The sequence below is a fragment of the Corapipo altera genome, unplaced genomic scaffold (genome assembly GCF_003945725.1).
Source record: "Corapipo altera isolate COAL_440 unplaced genomic scaffold, ASM394572v1 104, whole genome shotgun sequence".
Taxonomy (NCBI): Eukaryota; Metazoa; Chordata; class Aves; order Passeriformes; family Pipridae; genus Corapipo; species Corapipo altera.
The window spans coordinates 6,918,453-6,939,522 of record NW_020884920.1 but is presented as its reverse complement, the minus strand read 5'-3'; the positions used below and the strand labels follow the sequence as shown (position 1 = coordinate 6,939,522).

Here is a 21,070-nt window from a genome sequence, read left to right as displayed (position 1 = left end):
TACTTAGCTCTTGGCTTCAGGCATAAAAAACTCAGAGTTAAAAAAGGAAAATCCTTCGAATTCTGACTGGTCAATGTTCCTGATGACTTCCTGGTCGGGAGGTGTTAGCACGGGTGGGTGGCGAGTGAAAAACCGGTCGAAGTTTTCAGCGCTGCGTCCGCACTATGAGAGGGAGAAAAGAATGGATGGTGGGTGGGGCAGGAAATGGTGGGATGGGTTTGCACCAACCCCCTGTCGTGGCACAGCCACGTCAGGACAGGAAAAGGTGCAAAACACACCTTGTTAGTCACAGGGTGCTGGCATGGCATGGCATGGCACAGCCAGGGACTGGCACAGCCCCAGCGGTGCCACGGGAAGCGGCTGCAGCAGGAATGGGATGGGGTGCAATGAGAACAAGGGCCCTGGAACTGCCCAGGCTCTGGGTTGTGATTCACTGGACTAACAAGAGCAGTAGTTCACATCAGTGGGTGCCAGGTCACTGCACAGCTCCATCCCAGGCTCAGTTCCTGCCTGTCACACGTCACATCCCCACAAACAGCCTCCTCTGCTCCAAGGGCTGGGGACTCTCCCTCCCCTCACACGCAGCCAATGCTCTCTGGGCCCTGTTTCCTCCAAGAAGCTGCTCAGCCAGCAAATCCCAGTCCCTCAGGTCTCTATCCCATTGCCCCTGAGAGAACACATGCTCCAAGTGCTGCCACAATCTTTCCTGGTGTTTAATTTTCATTTGTTAAGTAAACAGATTTGCAATTTTAATAAACGTCAGACTAAATTTAATAAAATATTAACGACAAATACATGTAAACTTCAACATTTCCCATTCCCTCCTCTGCTCAGAGGTTTCAGGGAAGACAGTGTGAAAATCCATCAGCCCCCATGGCACGTTCCTTTGGCAGCTCTTATATGTCCTTATAGCACCAAGTGAGAACATTCTTCTCAAACCTCTAAAAAACAGCTCAGTGGGTAATGCTTGAGTCGATTTAACCTCAGCCTGAGCCCATCCTTCCAATCCCATGGTTCCCCCTCAGGTTTGTATGGCCACATCTTCACATCTCTTGTCTGGCTTTGTTAACCTTCTGCTCCCAAAAGCGACTCCTGCCCACAGCCATGAGCTCAGCCTGGACACGAGTCCAGCCCTTCTCCCCTCCTGCACCTCTCCTGGGCTGTGGCATCCCATGTGCTGCAGCCCCAGCCCCGGGGACCCCGCAGGAGCCTTTGGTGGGGCTGTTGGACAGCCTAACACCTTCCCAGAGCCATCCTATTAACATCAAACCAGCAATTAAACCCTCCAAATGGGAGCTGCCACTTCCACAAAGCCTGGGGGGCCAAAGGCAGGACACGAGGAGCCCAGCTGGGCTTTTCTGGGCCACCAGTTCCCCCCGAGCACTGGGATAACACAGACCCCCAGCAGGATCCCTGGGAAAGCTGCAGAGCTCCAGCCACCAGCCCAGGGACACCACACCTGGCAGGGGTTACCTGCCCCTGCCATCAACCCCAACACATCCCGGGAGCCTTCCAGAGCCTTCCAACCCCACTGTCATTCCCTATTAGCTTCAGAAGACCTCAGTGCAGACACTCAGGGCAGCTCATGTGCAATGTCTGACAGCACCAGATGCCTTTTGGCTACAAAGAAATGTGCTGACTTAAAAAAAAAAGTATTAAAAATAAAAAAAAAAAATCAAATGAGCAACCCCCTCAGGAAGATTTAAAAATTAATCCTGACGAGATGCTACCAGTTATTGTAATAGAAGGCACAAATATATTTTAATATGCATATTGGCAAGCAAGAATTTCTAGCTATCATGCAATAAGTTAAGTATATGTGGATGGAAAATCTGAAAAGTTGCATCTATCCATAGTATTTCCTGTCCTGCTGTGTGGAAATCGTGGACTTTCTATTTGGATATAGATAAAATGGATGGACAAAATCAATACTTTAAAGCTGAAAATTAGGTTTACAGAAGTCACATTCAAGCCTATCCCTGAGGTCTGAAGGTGGTGACCCTGCCCTGGCTGTTCTCACTCCATGTCCCGAGACAGCTGGGGGCTCTGGAAAGGGAGCAGGGTTATTCCAGCCCAGCTGGAGTTCCAGACTCCAGGTTTGACCCACCCCCTGTGATAAGGGAGAGCAGGAAGGATCTGTGCCACTCTCGGCAGCAAATGGTCTCTATCTGCAGGAGCACCTTCTTTACAGCTTCCTAAATTAAGTTCCATGTTATTGGACAGGAGATGCCATGTGAATTTTTACATTTATCTAAAGCCACCTTGTGAAAAATCTGCCTCCTTTTAGTTTGATATTAATGTACAGGCATCACTCCATCCTGACTGGAGAAAGGGGGAGGGTGGGAATTTATCTTACATAAATCCCAGCGTGTCCTGTCTAATATTTATAGCCAGCACAGAATGGCTTTTCTTCCTGAGCTGCAGAAATAAACCTGTCAGCTCCGAAGATGGCCTTGTGTTTTATCACTTTCCTGCTTGATTTCAAATAGAGACAAAAGGCATAATAAAATATTTTCCATTGATCCCTGGGATGCAATCAAGGACCATAAGAAGCCAAGGATGCTGCTGCCACCAGCCCTTGCTCCCAGTACCAAGGAGAGGTACAGCCACAATCCCACTGGCCTTGCAGGCATCTCCTGGGCAAGTCTGACCTTCCTGGTGCTGCTCTGGGTCAGGAAAATTGGCTCCTTGTACCCCAGGGAGGATCAGGGCTTTTCTGGCAACTGTGTTTAGGGAGATTTGGGTCACAGCAGGAACTTGGGGCCAGGCTGAGCGTCCCTGTGCTCATCAGGAGGGATGATGGTGCTTTGGGATGCTCCAGCACATCCCTTGATCCCTGCTGCTGGCAAAGGGAGCATCTGCTGCAGGGGCTCCTGATATAGGGCCCTGCCTTTCATCCAACTCCTATGGAAAAAGCCAAGTTTCTGCCTAATGTACTGAAAACAATGGCTGATTAGTCTGGGGAATCTCAGAGAAAGTCTTTACAGGACCCTGGGACTCCCAGAGCAAATCCTGACTGGATTACCAGAGGAGATATTTAACCTTAGCACTTCCACCTGCCCACTGTCAGCCCCCTGAATCCTTAAATCCCACCTAATTAGGAAATTACTTATGCAAACATTGGAACTCACCTCGTACAGACTGAACTAAGGCTACAAAACCCCACATGCAGGGAACCAGCCTTTTACACACCCAGGTCTATAAATGGCATTTCAATATTAATTAACTCAAGGCAGCCAGGGGAAAATTAATTTATGCAATTAAAAATTATTAGATTAAAAGCCGTTTTTTTAACCCCCCCATCCTGTTGTAAGTAATCCTGGGCTCTGCCATGTGATTTCAGTACTTTCAAAATGGGACTTTTCAAATCACTAGGCTTTATGTAAAGTAAAGGAGTAATTAGATACCAAAAACAATAATTATCTCAACGAGAGACAGGGAGAGCAGAGAAGTGTAAATACACTGCCAGGGTAACTGCAGACCCAGGGAAGGAATTGTTATGCACCAGCCAAAGCAGGGAGCAGCCAAGCACAGCCCCACGTCAGAAGCACCAAAGACAACCCAGCCCCTGATCTGTCTCGTTCCTGACTCTCTGATAAAGGTTAATCAAGCACAAAGCAACACATGAGCTCTTGGGAATTCACTTCCAGCTCCGGGCACGGAACAGCCCAGCCAGGCAGGGGCTGCAGCCTCCATTTCCCTGTTGGGGTACAATGATTGAGGGTTTTGGGAGGGGTTTGATGCCCTCCCCAGAAGCAGGGCTGGGCAGGCACAGTGAGCCCTCCCCAGCAGCCCTCTGTGCCCTCCCAGTACCCCCCTCAAAACTGCAGGGATGCTACAACATCAGGGAAATGTGGCTGCTGCAGAAGAGACAACAAGCAAGGGTGCCTGTGTGGAGATGGGGTGTGGATGAGGAACTGAGCCACCAGCTCAAATCAAACATGAATTAATGACACTTCTGATAAGCAAAATGATGCTCAAGACAATTGGAATGGGGCTCTGCTCCTCTTGGCTGGTGTTCCTGGGGCTGAGCATGGGCTGGATCAGGGGATGGCTGGGGGCAGACACCCAGCCCTCATTTGTGTGTTATGCCTTATTTTGAGGCTCGGGATACAAACAATCCCTGCAGCCTGACCTTTATAGACATTAATTTATTTTTAAAAAAAAGAAAAGAAAATAGACTTAAGCCAAGGGGAAGAGCCAGGTCAGCACCAACTCCTCTGCAGCAGTGCTCAGCCCTGGTGTGACTCCTGAAGGTCACAAACACGCAGCAACATCTCCTTTGTCACCCCCCAAACACTCCATCAGTGCCCAAACCCCACTCCCGCTCCTGCTGCTCCGCTCTGCACTCACTGCTGGCATGGAAGAAACAGCTTTTTGCAGCACAGAGGCACTGCTGGAGAAATATCAGCTATCAGCAAGTACCTGAGTTGTCTTAATCCTCCCTAAATCCCAAATCAGCTGCTGTTAATCTCCCTGTCCTATCAAACGGGGAATTTTCCCGGCGCCAGCCGCTGGGTGAAGCGACAGCCGGCAGCTTAACCAGCCCCTCCCCAGGGCCGGTGTCAAAGGGATTTTTAAAGAAAGAAGACATTTAAAGCAGGACAAAATTTGCACATTTTAAAGCAGAAGAGCAGTAAGGAAGTGCTTTTGATGGAATTCAGTTGTTTTTCACTGCAAAACACCAAACACCAACGTTGTGCCCCAGTCCAGGGCAGGCGACACTGGGGACCTGCTGGGGAGGAGAGGGACAAGGTAGAGGGGACACAGCAGCTTCACTGGAAAACAGACACAGAGAAAGGTGGGAAATGGCAGGAGCTACGGATTTACCTTTGTGCCTCAGCATCCCTGACACAAAGGTCCGACCCCACCCCCAGAAAAATCACGGGGTGCACAAACAGCCCCAACCCCTTCGCACTGTTACACTCTGGTATCAAAGTTAACGCTGTCCTGGTAACACTGTTCCTACACAGTCTAATGGCTTTAAGATCCCCTTCCTTCCAAAGGAAAGGCAAGCAGGCAGCTATCCAGACCCCTGGATAACCATCCCAGCTGCTTCCCAGCACCTGGGTCTCCCCATTTCCGAGGCAGGCAGGGAGAACAGATTATCCCTCTGCAGATGTGGGGACAGCCTGGGCCACCAGGCACAGAGTGGAAATGAGCAGCTCTGAGGACAGGACCTCCCTGCAAAGGCATCATTGCCAGGAGTGAACTTGGTAAAAATATCTGTCTGAAACCAAAACAAGCAGCCCCAAATGTAGGCAGGGCATGGCTGGCAGCTGCCCAGGTCAGCACCCCTGCCCCACCTGTGCCACGTGCTGGAGGGAGATGGGGCTGTGGAGGCTCCGACACGGCCACCAAACGGGTGGATTGTTCCTGTTTGATCAGTCAGAAAAGGAGCTGTAGGAGGGAGAGCGGCTGGAGCAAAGAGGCATTGAGAGGGAGCAGAGCTAAGGGCGCTGAGCACCCTGCACCAAACATGGACTCCCTCTCCATGTTTTCCCTGAAAGCAGAGCTTTTCCAAGCACAGAAATGAACAGAATAACTGTAAAGCAGAGGAAAAGCAGATGTGTATGAGGCAGTGGGACAGGGGAGGGTTCAGGTAAATACATGGAGCACCCCTGCACTCCCAGTTGTGACCCAGGATGACGGATTAAGGGAGCATGGAATGTCCCCACTCTCATCTCAAATATCAGCCATGGAGATCAGATTAACTGTGGATTCAGTTCTCTGTGAGACACCAGTGCCCAAGTAGGGTACAGCAGCCAAGAGGCACCTGGAGGAAGCACATGAATAATCCCAAGCCTTAAGGAACTGGAGCACCACAGAGAGCCTTGGACATGGCTGTGACCCTGCCAGTCCCACCAGTGGCAAGGAGAAATAGAGAAAACCAGGGAGAGACATCCCTGTTCCTGAGCCTACACAGTCATTGCTTCCTGCACATCCTCTCTGGGGGAGGGCAGGGAGAGCACAGGGAGAGAGGGGATCACACAGAGTTTGGAGTCACAGAGCAGCCACAGCACTGCAGGCAGGAAGACCCACTGTGGGGTTCAGGCTGCACCCCTGCACTGGTGTTACATGGTCAGATGTCGCTCCAACGATGGCTGGACAAGGAGCAGTCAAGTATTCCCTTCTCTTTTGACAAACAGGTTTCTGATTGCTCCTGCCTCCACCTCTGTTTGGCTCTGGCAGCTCATTCCCCCCAGGCTGCACTCCCAGCACCTCTCTTGGGCAGAGCCAGGCAGGGCTGAGGGAGAGCAGCCAGGCAGGATCCCCTCACCACAGGGCTCCCTCCACCTGCGAGCCAGGCTCCAGCTTTCCACCTTGGAGAGACACTGTGGGGTCAAATTCAGCTCCACTGCCCTCTCAGGCAGGCTGAGCCGACCTGGTGCTAAAATAAAGTTGAGATTAAAGAAAAGAGAGACCTGGTCAGCTTGAGAAGAAGGGAGGAAAAACCCAACAGAGAGACTGAGCCAGGATGACAGACAGACAGTGCTGCAACACGAAGGGATCCAGGAGCTGAACATGTGGAGCTTCCATCCCTGCAAGCCAGAGTGGGACCAGGCATCCCCAGGTTCTCCTGCCAGCAGAGCTCTGACACGTGCCAGACCCCAGGAGAACTGATCTTCCAGGCAGACAGAGAAACGGCACCTCCAGGACGAGCAGCACCTGCCCGTCTGCCCTGTGTCCCCACGAGCGGGAGCAACCCTGGAGGAGAGCCCGGGCACACGGGAGGGCAGGAGAGGGGGCACGGAACACTTACAGCCTTTGGCTTGAAGGGGGGCTGGATCTCCTTGCGCTCCAGCTTGTCCCAGTCGATGTAGCGGAAGAAGGCGTGTTCCTTGATGTCCCGCTCCCCCTCCGGGCCGCAGCCCAGGCGCTTGGCGGGGTGCTTGGTCATCAGCTGGGGGGGAGCAAGAGAAGACACGGTCACTCACAGGGTGTCCAACTGCTTCCCACGTCCCCAGGGAGCTGTGATGTCCAGCTGGACAGGCAGCACCATGCAGCTGCTGCCCCGGGACACCCCAAGTCAGGGTCTGTACCCCAGAGGGGTCCCGTCTGCTCCACCTGCTTTTGGGGCTCCAAGCAGAGGATCGAGGGAGAAGCCAGAGCAGCTCCAGGGACAGGGAAGGTTGACAATGGCTTATGAAAGCAGGTGGCAGGTACACAAGCACTGGCAGGATGGGCACACCCCCTTTCCCTCTGGGAATGAAACTGGTTCACCAAGAAACAACCTCAGGGTGCTGGCAGAGCACCCCACGGTGCTGCAGCCTCTCCTGCTGCAGTGGGGGGCAGGACGGGAGCAGAGCTGCCTCTACTTGGTACAAACTTCTCAGCATCTGCTGAATTAACTCTAAAACCCACTGCCCATTCAGGATGAACAATCTGCCCTCCAAAACTTTCATCAGCCCTCCTCCAGCAGAACCCTCATTCCTCCAGAGCTGCGGCAGCACAGACATGAGGTGGATTTCTAATGAAAGAGTCAGAAACAGTCCATTAATGTTGTTTATCATCTAAACTTCTCTTCACTGGCTCAGTAACAGAAAGGGGCCCCAGGAATTAAGGGCAGCTGTACAACATTAATATCCTGGGGCAGGGTTTGAGCCACGTTCAGAGATCAGATGGAGATTCCAGAGATTCACAGGACATTGATAAGGATGGAGAATATGAGCTATATACCTGCAACAAAAGCACTGCTTTATTAAAAGCAAGGCAGTTCAAACTGGTCCCAGGGCTGTGCAGAGGTTGCAGGAAGTCTGACTCTGTGTCCCAGGGCTGGGGGAGCCTCTGGGAGGAAAAGGAGATGCCAATGCTCCAGCCAGAGAGTTGAGGAAAGGGTTTCAGAAGCAAGCAGAGAAGCTGTGGCTGCCCCAGGCCTGGAAGTGTTCAAGGCCAGGTCGGATGGGGTTTGAAGAAACCTGGTCTAGTAGAAGGTGTCCCTGCCCATGGCAGGGGGTTGAAACAAGATAAGCTTTAATGTCCCAACCCAAACCATTCTAGGATTTTCAGACCAAAATAAGCCCATCAGCCCAGGCAGCCATTGGCAGCACCCACCACCCCCTGGGGATCTCACAAGCCTCTGCCAGGTCTCCATCCAGGGAGAGCTCCTCTGCCTGGGGTGCAGGTGTTGGATATGAGTCAGTCCTGCCACCCCTGATGGTACAAAACAAACTTGCTCAGGGAAGTTGCTCTTTAACAGCAGTGCTGCAACAGGGTGCTGAAAGCAAGGAAAACTCCGGGGAAAAAAAACCCCAGAACCCTAAAAAGACAAACTCCAACAAATATGAGGCAAGAGCAGAGGCATCAGCTGCTCTGTGAGCAAACAGCTCTACCTCCCTGTCCCCCAGCCGTGATGCTATCTGCAGCTGGGAGAGTGATGGAGCGCGGCTTCCCTGGATCAGCATCCCCCTGGAAAGCCCATCTGCAAACAGTGAGGGCCTGGCAGGCTACACAGGCTGGACCAGGGATTTTCCAGCCTCTGCTCAGGAAGAGGATGTGACTGGCATCAGCATCAGCTTTGCAGAGCCTGTCTCTGTTGGAGCAGCCACGCTGGAGCATGGCCAGTGGGCCCAGGAGGGAGGGCACAGGGGGCCAGGTGGCAGCAAAAACAAAAGCAAGGATTTTTTTCTAACTCGTTTTTTGTTAATAACCAAGTTTCCCTTGGCATTGCAGCACACAGCCCTTTATAAAATAAAAACCCAACAACAAATCTCAGAGTAAAAAGCCTGAGAAGGTGGTAGAGGTTACATGTCTTGGCCTCTTGAACATGTGGGGCAGCAGCACGGACAGCAGCTGTGATGGGCTTTTCTCAGGCACCAGCACCAGGGGAAACGGCACCCAAAATACCTGTAAATATTCCCAAAATGCTGCAGAAAATGTGCCATTTCATGCCTTTGCTACCAGGCAGAGATTAAAGAGGGAGCTGATAGTCACAGACAATCTGTTCCCCTGGAAAGGGCTGATTTGCTCAGGCACCATCAAACCCCTCCATATGGGATGGAAAAGGCTGAGGGTCTGTGCCGGTGCCCACGCGCTCCTGGGGCCAGGACAGGAGTCTGGCTCCTAATAACCAAACCTGAGCTACCTGCCCATGGAAACAGCAGCTCCAAGATCAGCCTTCAGAAACAAATCCGAGCTGACAGCACAGGAGGGAAATGCTCCGTTTGATCCGCTAATTGCTGCTGACTGGAGAGTCCTGGAGCCACGTGCCAGTGAACTCTCCAGTTTCCTTCCCAGCCAAGGATCCCTGATTAATGCTTGTCTCTGGGCTCAGGCCGGTTCCAGGCTTTCAGGATCAAACACGTTTCATCTCTGAGTGGTGCAGGGATGACTGGCACCAGCACACTGGAGTGAAACCATGAGGGAACAAGGAAATGCGTTTGGGGACCGCGGCAGTGCAACACCAAACCTCTCACAGGTAAGGGCAAAGGCTTCTCCAGTGGCTTGTTCCCTGCACTAATGTAACACCAGGTTTGTGCCCTCCTGGCAGACCTACCACACACCAACACAACCAGCTCAGCCTCAGAGCAGCTCACAGAGATGTATTCCACTGTGTTCCAGGGCAAAACGTACATACTTAGTTCCCAGCTTACTAAAAAGTTCTTAAATCCTACACAGTTTTAATTCAACTTTCGGGTGTAGCAGTTTGGTGGTGGCAAAGAATGTCAGGAGGTTTTGAAACAACAGTAGTACAGAGGGAACCACCACTTTGGTACAAAAAAAATCTGGGAATTTATAGAGAATCAACCCTCGGTGCGTGGCCAAATATCCTCCCATGCAGCCTCCCATCTCCAGAGCGAGAAAAGCCATCGCAGCTACACCCAGCAGACGCTGCAGTCACGGTCCCTGCTCATCTATTTACAGCACCTACACTGTGACTGATGCAGCAGCAAACAAAGCTGACACTGAGCCTGGTCCCTGTTCCAGCCTCAGGGACAGCGATGCTCAGCAGCACCAGGCACCTCCCGCCTCCTGCCTGACCAGGAACACGCTGGATTCTCCCTTTACATCCCCAACATCACAGCAAGAGGATGAGAGACGGTGACAGGGTCAGTGGGAATCCCCCTCTGACCACCTGTGTGGTTTCTAAATTAAGGACTTGATTTTCCCACATTCTGCTGACGGTGGTGGGGCAGCACCCCTCCCTGTGCCCCATTCCAGGTGGGAACACCTGCTTTTCCCCACAGGACAAGTGAATATTCCTCTTTAACACCAGCTCAGAATCCTGGCAACGCCAGGAAGAGGCTTTGAAATGCCGCAGTGGGAGCGTGAAGCGCAGGATGTGTCATTTGTAGATAGAAACACTATTTTGAGAGAGAGAACATTCAGATATTTTCAATATTAACTATTATAAGCAAACATTTCTTAAATTCCTACACAAACACATATTTATAGCAGTGTGTGGCACTTGGGGGTGAGATGAGGCTCAGTCCCAAGCACAACAGAACAACATCAGGACCTCGCCAGCCTTTATCCATCACATCCCAAATTAACTCAGGCTGCATTTAAGTCATGACTAGGCCCAGTCCATGGGGAGGTCGGGATGCTGGGCAAGGTAGAGCTTCACTGCAGATTAAGAGACAGGATAATGAAAATACTGCCCTGACACCACAGAGATACCACCAGCACTGAGCTTCAGGTCATCTTGAAGGGTGACATCAGAGCTAAACAGAAGGATGAAAGTGTCTGATCTTAGAAGAACTATTTTGGGATCACGTTCACTTTCCCTGAGTGTCATTTTTCATTTCAGGCAAAGATTCATAGAGCTTCCCTGTCCTCACCTGATGGGGCACAGGGTCTCTGGGGATGCCCTCCCTTCCCACCTCCCAACCAACACCCCAATTCCCTCCTGAACTTCACCCGAGCCCTCAGAGCAGCCCCTGAATCCCAGCTGTATCTCTGCTCAGTGTAACAGCACAGAGAGGATGTGGGTGTTATTTTTACCTGGTTTTAGTACACACACACAAATGACACAGGTTGTAGTTTTAGGAGTGGAGAACCCACCCGAGTGTCAGATCCCCTCGCACTGGGGAGCAGGGGCTGAGCTGGGACCCCCAGGTATGGAAGATCTCACTGCTCCCACTGCCCACACGCCCCCCCCAAGCCAGCAGAGGACCCAGCCCAGCCCTTACCCCTTTGCAGATGGCCACTGCCTCCTTGGACATGGACTTGGGGTAGGCGACGTTGTGCTCCATGATGGACTGGAAGAGCTCGTCTTCATCTTCTCCCTCAAAGGGGGCCTAGAGCAAAGCAGACACAGGTTCAGTGGCATTTCTGGGTCCCTAAGCTTCCATGTGCTGCTGTGGTCCTTGGCCATGGACCCAGCCCTGGCTGTGCTATGCAGGAATGTGAATCATCATCACAGTCCCTGGGGCTGCACCCAGAGTCGCCCCAAGCTCCTAAGAAAATGCCCCAGCTGTGTGCCAGCAGCATGGCAAATTCCACATCAGTGAATGCTCAGAATGGAATGTAACACAGCCCAGAGGAATCAATTAAAACTCAATTACCTGGCCAGCCAACATCTCATAGAGCAGGACTCCAAACGCCCACCAATCCACAGACTTCCCATAGGGCTGGTAAGCAATTATCTGCAAACAAGAGAACAGCAGGATTACACTCCCAGGTCTGACCTGGTGGCACAAGGCAAAGTGACTTCAAGCTGCAGCCCAGGTCACAAGGACAAGGTTGTTCACTGGGACATGTTTCAGCACTGAAATCCCTCGGCCGAGCACACTCGGAGTTCCTCCCACCTGCTCTTTACCAGCGCCCTGGGAGAGTCAGGTGTGAACTGTTCACATCATAAGGGCCTTTAAAAGGAAAGAGCACTTAGAAGAAATCCTCTGTCCTGTGAAGTCCCCACCTGCCCATTGGGGAAGGTCAAAGCCCAGCAGGTGAGGAACAGCTTTGTTCAGCAGGGATCACACACAGGGCTGTTCGCACGCAGGACCTGCCACCTTGGCATGCAGAGCTCTGGCTTGGAATAGGAAAAGTCCTAAAAATGGGTCAAGCAAATCACAGGACTGTTTTACCCCGGAGCCACGTTGGCCTGAGCACGTTGCAGCTCCCTAAAGGAGGAGGCAGGGAGCAGCAGAAGGGCCTGGGCTGGAGCGTGGTCACTGTGCCACAACCTTATTGCTATTCCCAAAGAGGAGGTGTGAGATCACTGACCCACTGCCAGCAGGCTTTAATGCCATTCCTGGGTGCCACAGTGATCTGCATCCTAATTTCCTATTTTCTGTTTTTCTTTTGGAAAAAAAAAGAATTAGAGCAAGGAGAAGAAAATAAGAGTTAAAGTGAAAACACTCAGGCAAATACTCAGAGAACTGGTCATCTGTCCTGCTTTGAAGGAGCATTAATCACCCACAGCAACCAGCTCTGCACCAACACCCCCAGTATTAATCCTGGTGGGATGAGGGGATGGAACACATATTTGATCCAGTAATTGGAAACCTCACTGGCTGCAGCAAACACAACATGGTTTAGCACACAAGTGCATCGATGTCCTAACAAAGAGAATCTCTTTCTCTAAAATATTTACATGTATAAATATTAATCTCATTATTTCAAATTCAACAGTGACAAGATTTTAGAGGGATGTTTTTATGCGAAGGAAACAGACACTGGGAATAATTATGCCCCTGAATTTCACAATTGTGCCCATGCAGCACCTCATGGAAGTGTCATGTTTGACTCCATCCCATCAGTAATAACCAAATGCAAAGTCATTTTGGGGTGATCTAGAGCCATGGATGGAGAGTGTCTCCCCATCAGACACACGGCCTCTCACTGTGAACAGTGAGCTGGATAGATCTAAGGATTGCCACTTCACAGGGAAATATTATCCACTGGTAATTCCCTGTTTCCCACTGGTCATGTGCTGGAGGTCTCACACACAATGAGGGGCAAAGCTGAGTTCCTGAGCTTGCCTTTCCAGGAGCAAGGGAGTAGCCCATGGTGGTCTGAGTGTGCTAAGGGTCAGACAGGTGTGGAGCTGCCAGCAGGACATGGGAAAAAACCAAGAGAGGGAAAACACACTGCAGGGAGAGCAGCATGAGGATTTGCTGCACTTTGAGGGGGAGCAGGGAACAGTCCAACAAAGACACAGATCCAGCATCCCTGCTTCCTTAAGGTCAGCAGGAGATGGACAGTGCTGAGGGGATGAACTTCCCAGGCTGATAGTGAATCCCTTAATGTCCCTGTTTCTGCCCAAAGCAAGGCTGTGCCGTGGGGAGGGGCAGCAGGGAGGCTGCCAGGCCGTGCCCGGAGCAGTGGCCGCCCTTCCCAGCTCACCTCGGGCGCGATGTAGTCTGGAGTGCCACAGAAGGTCTTGGTGGTCACCCCGTCCCAGATGTTCTCCTTGCACATGCCGAAGTCTGCGATCTTTATGTGCCCCTCGCTATCCAGCATCACGTTGTCCAGCTTCAGGTCTCTACAGAGTGAGAGCAAACCCGTGACACAACGGACGACACGAGTCTCCCAGCTCCTGGTGCTCTGCTGGACTGCTGAGCTCCAGCTTTGTCTCACACCCCAGACTCTTTGCAGGGGAAATGAGTAATAATAAGTCAGAGATCTGTCAGGATGGAGTGTTTATTTTACTTTTAACCCACAGGAACACCATGCTGGGCACAGTGCTTTGAGGTGTATGATGGAAAATACTCATCTGGCAGGGGATGGATTGAATTGATTTTGGTTTTTTGCTCCTATGAAAATCAAAGTGCACTTAAAGCTCCCAGTGATGAAGAAGCCCCTATTCAGCACAAGTCCCTGTCTCACCTGTGCTCTGCTCCCCATGAAATACAAATCAGCTGTGTTTCTCCCTGATCCTCACCCACAGAATACCTGTTTGTGGTACCCAACTTCCCAGAAGCTCTGCTCCTTAGAACAAGCTGCAGGGATGGATCCAGCTGCAGAGCCTCGGATCCAACTCCCAGCCCCAACTCGGAGGTGGGTGCTCCAGCCTCAAGGACACTTCTGTAGCAAACAGTATGTTGGTGCAATTTCTACACTCTTGTTGGTTTTAAGGCTGCTTTTTCCAATTATCATGTCAGTGCTTAAAACCCCGACAGGCCAAAGGCAGATGGACAGGAGCTAGGATTCAGACTTGGAGGAAGGAAGGAAGCAGGGGCACTGGGGACTGACAAACTAAGAAATCTCTCTGCAGCAGAGGATGGCAAAAAACATCCCTTATGTCAAGTTTGCTCTACTTCTTTCATCTCCAGCATCTCCCTTTCCAGGGCACTTAATGGTATCTGACACTCATTAGGATGCTCTGCTCCACCCTGGGCTCTGGGAATTCTCCTGAGCAGGGAGGAGCAGTGAACACTGGTTTCAGAGCTAAACCAGCAGCCTCTGAGCCTGGTCTGGCACGTGGCAGCGACCCAGATCCCCTGGGTGCCCTAATCATACTGGGAATGGCAAAGCAGATGCAGTGGCTGAAGCAGAAGTGACACTCACACTGCAGAGCTCAGAACCAGCCACTGGCGAGCGCTTCCTCCAGTGTTAATGGTACGAGAGAGGTGCCCTGAGGGGCTGGGAGCTGCTCCAGGCTGCCAGCCAGCATTTGTGTTGTGTGGAGAGAAACACGTGGAACAGGGGCAAGAGAAAACCAGAGGTGCCTTCCTATAAACCAGGATAAAGCAGGAGCCTCCTCCAGGGGAGGGGAGGAAGGAGGAACCTGCTCACCTACCGATAAATGATGCCTTTGCTCTGCAGGAAGAAGAGGCCAATGGCTATTTCTGCTGCGTAGAACCTGAAATGGGAGAGTCAAAAGGAAGGCTGATAATTAAAGGAGATGAATCAAAATGAAAACCTTTCAAATCTGATCGCGGTGAATGAAGCATCTGAAGGCTTTCAGGAACACATCCTGCTCTGTCCAGCTCACAGGGGACAGGAGCCAAAAGGCACCAGTTAACACTCAGGTTGGCCATCCCAGCAGGGGAGCCAACACCCAGTGTCCTTTCGCCCCCCAGGGAGGGGGGAAGCCTCCAAAACCTCCCTGCCTTGCGCTTTCATTTACATAAATTTATTTATTTAGCTCAGTTATTTACAAGTGCAATGTACCTCAGAGGTGAGGTGGAGGTACCAGCATCCTTGGCAAAGACTTCTCCTGCTTCTTCCCAGTCCTGCTGTTTCCCCTCCCTTTCTGCCCAGGAATTGCACCACAAAGCCTGTGCCTTGGGCTCTATTTCCAGCCACATGACACAGATACATCCCATACCTACCCCAAAGGTGCCAAACTACTGCACTTACACTGCGTGGGGCTCCTTGAACCTCCCAACCTGCTGGATCTGGTACATCAAGTCCCCACCATTCACATATTCCATCACAAAATACAAGCGATCCTAAAGGAAAAAAGAAACAATTAACAACAGAATTATCAGAGCAGGGAACCTGCAGGGGCCAGAAACAAGGACTGAGGCGATGGGCAGCTCCAATCTGTATTTCCATGGCAATACAGTCATCATCCCTGTGCTCCCCACGGGGTGCAGGGGGCTCATGTTCATACAGAGCCCAGAAGTGCTGATTCCTTTGCAACACTCGGGGCTGAAGCTCTGCACCTCTGCAGACAGATCTGCTGGAGAAGGCAAGTGGAGGAATCCCTAAACCAGAGGATTTTCACTTCCCAGGAATATGTTTGCCCTTTTTCATGGAATCTGTTTTCAGAGAGTTGGTCAGGCAGCTCCTCGCTGGCATTTCCCCACACACTGCATGGCTTCAATTAAGGGATGCACAGGAGACATGAGCACTTCCAGTGGGGACCAACCTCCATCCATGCCCAGCATGACTTGGCAAAGCACCAGGAGGACGTGTGACATTGCCAGCCCTCTCCTGGGCCAGCAGTGCCGGGGCTGCACAGGTCTGCAGAGGATCCAGCTGCCCCTGATCAAGCTGGGGAGGCAGGAGGGAGCTGCACCCCTTCTCCTCACTCCTCCCAGCCTGGTCTGAGGGGCCACCTCATTTAACCACACATGGTTAGTTGAGTCCTGAGGAGTTCAGAGGTGCTCTGAGGGTTGGAGCCCCTCCGCTCTGGAGCCAGGCTGGCAGAGCTGAGGTGTTCACCTGGAGAAGACAGGGCTCTGGGGAGACCTGAGAGCCCCTTCCAGTGCCTAAAGGGGCTCCAAGAGAGCTGGGGAGGGACTTTGGACAAGTGCACGGAGTGACGTGTGCCCTTGACACACAGGAGCCAAAGGACACTCTGAGCTGGCCCCATCCCAGCTCATGGAAGGAAGGACGGAGGCTGGAGCACTGAGAGCTGCAGGTTGGCAGCTTTACATAACAGTTCATAATATTTCCTCATTTCCTCCCTAAATAAGCTTTGTCCTGCTTTTCAGACAGGAAGGACAAGGAGATCCAAAGAGATGCAGATGGAGCACTGCCATAAGAAGGGCCATGGAGGAACTGGGGTCATGAGCTCCAGCACTCCACAGGGCACAGCCCAGCCTGGAGATGCCCAGCCGGAGGAACTGGAGTCATTGGCTCCTGCCTCCTGGCACAGCCCACCCGGACAGGGGGCAGCACCAAAGGGAATTAAATAGAGCACCAAAGGGGCAATTGGGCTGTGTAAAACACGTGACACTGATGGGAGAGAAGGGCAAATTCAGTTTGGGGATTTTGGAGCCCCCCACTCCGTAAAGGACTGCCCTGCCAGCCCGCGGGGGAGGCACGTGCAGGCAATGTCACCTTGAGCAGGCAGAGCCACGGCAGCCAGGCTGTGACAGCCACGGGAGAGCAACGCTGTGCTCGGCTGCAGCTGCTTCCTAAATATATCGATCAGCTTCAAGAAGGAAGAATATTAAAAAGACGGTCTCTTGAAACAGCCAGCTGAGCTCTAAAAGCAGGAGCTGAGCTTTCCTCATTTGGGAGGGGAAGGGAACGCTGGTGCTTCAGAGAAAAATGCCATGAGTAAAGCAGGCAGATGGCTGGGCAGCCCACGGGCTGGGAGGGAGGGATGGATGGGCACAGAACGCTGTCCTGGCTCCTGTTGGAGGCAGAAAGGACGGCGTCTGTCCAAGTCTGGAGCATCCAAACTCACTGAGCAACAGCACAGTTCGGAGATGTAAATCCCACTGCAGAGCCTGGCATGGAGCCAGTGACAACCCCCTTTGCTGGGCAGACAAGGTGCAGCTCCCAGGCTCCTTCCAGTGCCCTTCCCCTAATTAACCACTTATTAACCTAATTACCCGTTTAGTCCATCCCCTGCCCGACCCCACACTGGAAATGAGTGGCAGCGCCAGGACAGCACTCACCCTCCACATCCAACCCCTTATCAGACACTAGGGAGAAATCCGTCCCTGTGAGGGTGGGGAGGCCCTGGCACAGGTTGCCCAGAGAAGCTGTGGCTGCCCCATCCCTGGAAGTGTCCAAGGCCAGGTTGGAGAGGGTCCCTGCCCATGGCAGGGGGCAGAACTAAGTGATTTTTGAGGTCCCTTCCAACCTAAACCATTCCAGGATTCTGTGCTCCTGTGATTTATCATCTCAATGTTGCTGCAGCTGCTGTGCCCTTTGTGCTGTGCCCCAGAGGGAACTGAGGTCACCAGTGAAGGCACAGCTCACCTGGGGACACCCAGGGACCTCTGGCTCACACCCTTCCCTGGAGCCCAGGATCTCACTGGGATCTTTCAAGGCAGAGCACCCCAGGACACGCCAGCACAGGCATCTCTTGCCCTTCAGCCCCAGGCAGGAGCTCTCTCTCTCATTGCTCATCTTCACTCTTTCTTTAACACAGATTTAGGGCTCGTGTCTCTCCCGAAGCCGCTGAGCCAACAGCCTCGGCTGAGAATTGTGCTCTGGACTGTGCTCCCAGAAATCAAAGTGCTTTGTGCCAGCATTTGATAATACACCCTGCTATACATTTTGATTACATTACAAATACGATTACTATTAAGCTACTATAGGTCTGCCAGGAATAATCCCGCGCTGACTCACTTCAGATGCCAGTGAGATGCTGTGTGAAATAGCTGCTCCTGCCACATTCTGATTACTGTGCTGCAAAGCCAGGCCGCAGGCTTTAAACACTCAATGTGTTTGGTAAATGAAATTTCTGGAATAATATTAAAATGTAATCCTCCTGGAAAGCATTGTCATCGTTCTAAAGGACTCTGCTGATTCCCTCTCCCGGCTCCCACTGACACGGGCCTGGACATTCTCATTCACAGGTTGCTCGAGGGCTGGGCAGGGATTGTGTTAAAGGTCCCCTGTCCCCCTCTCCACTCCTGACTCATACAAACCCAATCACATGCCCATTTCAAACTGGATTTCCTGTGGTTTGGATTAGGTTTCTCCCTTTACTCAGGGTTTTGATCACAGGGATGAGTTCTAGGAAAAACTGCAGCACTTGGCAATTGAATCATAAGGGACATTGTGGGCTGGGGGTGCCTGAGGGGCTGGGAAATCACTACTAACACCATGAACAGCTCCCTGATGAAAACATCTCAGGGGAGTGCAGCTATTGGACATTACACTCTCATTTCACACACTCACATTTTGTCATGGAGACACTTTTGCCAGAGAAGTGGACAAGCTGTGAGGTTGCCAAGGCAGAGAATACAGGGCTGCTTTGGCAAAAGCAGTGATGTACAGAGAATCAGGGAATCCCAGAATGGTCTGGGTTGGAAGGGACCTTAAAAATCATCCAGTTCTACCTATGCCATTGGTAGGGACACCTTCTACTAGCCCAGGTTGCTCCAAACCCCATCCAATCTGGCCTTGGACACTATTGCAATCCATTTGCCAAGGGTCAGGCTCCCAGGGCTCAGGGTCCGCAGTCCCTCCTGCCCCTTGCCCAGGGACAAGCTGTGGCACCAGCACTTACCATGGTCTGGAAGCAGGAGTGGAGCTGGGTCAGGAATGGAGGCTTCCCGGAGAGAGCCAGGACGCGTTTTTCCACCATCGTGCACTCCACATCATCATCCTGGATGACAACGTCCTTCTTCAAGATCTTCACAGCATAGAGCTCATCTGTGCCCTTCCTCTCCGCCAGCATCACCTACTCAGGGTGGAGGATAAGTGCAGGATCAAGGGAAATGTGGATTTTAAATGCCTTGACCTTAAATAGTTAAACTAATGGCTTGCTTATTATCCTGTTACAACCCTGAGAAGAGCTTCAGGTGCAAATGATGCAGAAAGCTATCAGGGGTATTGCTGAAAGCATTTAAGGACACCAAGTCTAATGAGTAACAAGTCTACTCCCTCACCACCTCATTCCCCAGAGGAGCCCATCCCAAGGGTTTGCTGATGTCTGAGCCCAGCTCAACCCCCAGCACCCCCAGCCCTGAGCCAGGGCCCAGGGCAGCACCCTCAGAGTGTCACCAGCAACAGGGGAGGCTGTTAAGAGTCTGAACACAGAATCCATCAAATTACAAAGTGGGAAAAATTTAAAGTGGAAAAGAGTCAGTCTATAGTGAATAGTAAGGAAAAAACCACACAATTTTCTCTGTTTCACCCTGCCCCCCAACAGTGACCAAACCCCACTGTGTGTGGGTCCATCCCCCAGCCAAAGCCCCTCCCAGCCAGAAGAATCCATCCAACCTCTCATTTCAAACCAGTGTCACCCATTTACAGGTTTATTTATTGCAGTAAATGGGATTCACTGCTTCTGATGGTGCAAATCCCCTGGGTTAATCCCATCAGCCCAGCGAGGGTCCCCATCCCGGCCCACCACGCTCCATCAGCCTAAGCTGCTCCTTGTGCTGCCAGCAACACAAACTGACTCTGAAACCACACTTTGCCTCCCATTTTCCCTCTTGCACTCTCTCATCACATTAGATTGGAGTGCTGGCTGGAAATGAATTGCTTTTCATTTGAAGGAGTCGGCAGAAATCCTCCAGTCACATCGGGAAAAGCAGCTCGGGGGTTTTGGAAATAAATTATGTGAAGTCAACATCAATAGGGTGGAACTGAAATGCTCTTCAGGCTGGGGCAGACTGGCAGAAGACACACGAGCGGGTCTTGAGATGACTTTTGAGGCTCTAAGGACAGCTGGATTAACCCTCTTGTGTTCCAGCCCTGGTACAGCTGCCTAGGGCAGGGGTGGAGTCCCCATCCCTGGAGGGATTTAACAGAGTGTGGATGTGGCACTTGGGGACATGAGTTAGTGGTGGCCTTGGCAGTGCTATGGGAAAGGTTGGACTCGACGATCTTAGAAGGCTTTTCCAACCTCAGTGATTCTGTGATTCTGTTCTATGACACAGCCCAAGGACCAGGGATGGCAAGGCAGGGACAAAGCCCGAGGACCAAGGTCTTCATTGCCCACCCACTTGTTTGAGTGAAAGTACCAGCGGGAGAGGGAACGGCCCCTCCCGAGCACACGCGGCTCCGGCTCGTTCCCGGCGCTTGGCCCTGGGGAGCTCGGCTGTCCTGGACACGCTGCCCGCCAGGATTAGCTGGGAATGGCGCTGGAGCTCCTCAGAGCCAAGTGCTCTGGAGCAGGTGCTGACATTTCCCTCTCCATCAGCGGGGTGGGACTGCAGTGACCACACACCAACTCATCTCTCACAGGGCTGGGCCGTGGGCTGGCGGCTCAGGGACCTCGGCAGAGCATTGATTCACTCGCTGGTGCTCGAAAAACACTGTGAGCCCAGAGCAGCTCGTTGTGCTGCTGGGACAGAACCCAGCAAGGCACAGGCACTGGGAACAGCTCTGGGCTTCACCTTTTCCTGCTACCAGTTCCCTGAGATGTTTGCAACAGCCCTTTGCACCACACACAGGCACGGACAGACGGACACCCTGCCTGCAGCCACGGAACAGTAACGACAGGACAAGGGGGAACGGCTTCACACTGCCAGAGGGCAGGGTTAGATGGGATATTGGGAAGAAATTCCTCCCTGGGAGGGTGGTGAGGCCCTGGCACAGGTTGCCCAGAGAAGCTGTGGCTGCCCCGTCCCTGCAAGTGTCCAAGGCCAGGTTGGACGGGGCTTGGAGCAACCTGGGCTAGTGGAAGGTGTCTCTGCCCATGGCAGGGGGTGGGACTGGATGAGCTTTAAGGTCCCTTCCAACCCAAACCATTACATGTTTCTCTGCCAGGGCAGCAGACACAGCTGTCTCACGTGGAGTCTGTACCTCTGCCCTCCCT

General features: G+C 52.2%; 1 protein-coding gene across 1 annotated transcript in view; it reads right to left on the bottom strand.

Annotated features, from left to right (window-relative positions):
- Positions 1 to 3: 3 nt before the first annotated feature.
- LOC113953483 (protein kinase C beta type) overlaps positions 4 to 21,070 on the bottom strand; it is a 91,666-nt gene continuing 70,599 nt past the window's right edge. Inside the window, exons 10-17 of the mRNA XM_027656668.1 lie at positions 18,812 to 18,985; positions 15,250 to 15,341; positions 14,687 to 14,749; positions 13,291 to 13,429; positions 11,508 to 11,588; positions 11,133 to 11,240; positions 6,764 to 6,904; positions 4 to 162 (exon numbers count right to left, since the gene is read on the bottom strand). Coding sequence (XP_027512469.1) covers positions 4 to 162; positions 6,764 to 6,904; positions 11,133 to 11,240; positions 11,508 to 11,588; positions 13,291 to 13,429; positions 14,687 to 14,749; positions 15,250 to 15,341; positions 18,812 to 18,985 — 957 coding nt within the window. The remainder of the gene's footprint in view (positions 163 to 6,763; positions 6,905 to 11,132; positions 11,241 to 11,507; positions 11,589 to 13,290; positions 13,430 to 14,686; positions 14,750 to 15,249; positions 15,342 to 18,811; positions 18,986 to 21,070) is intronic.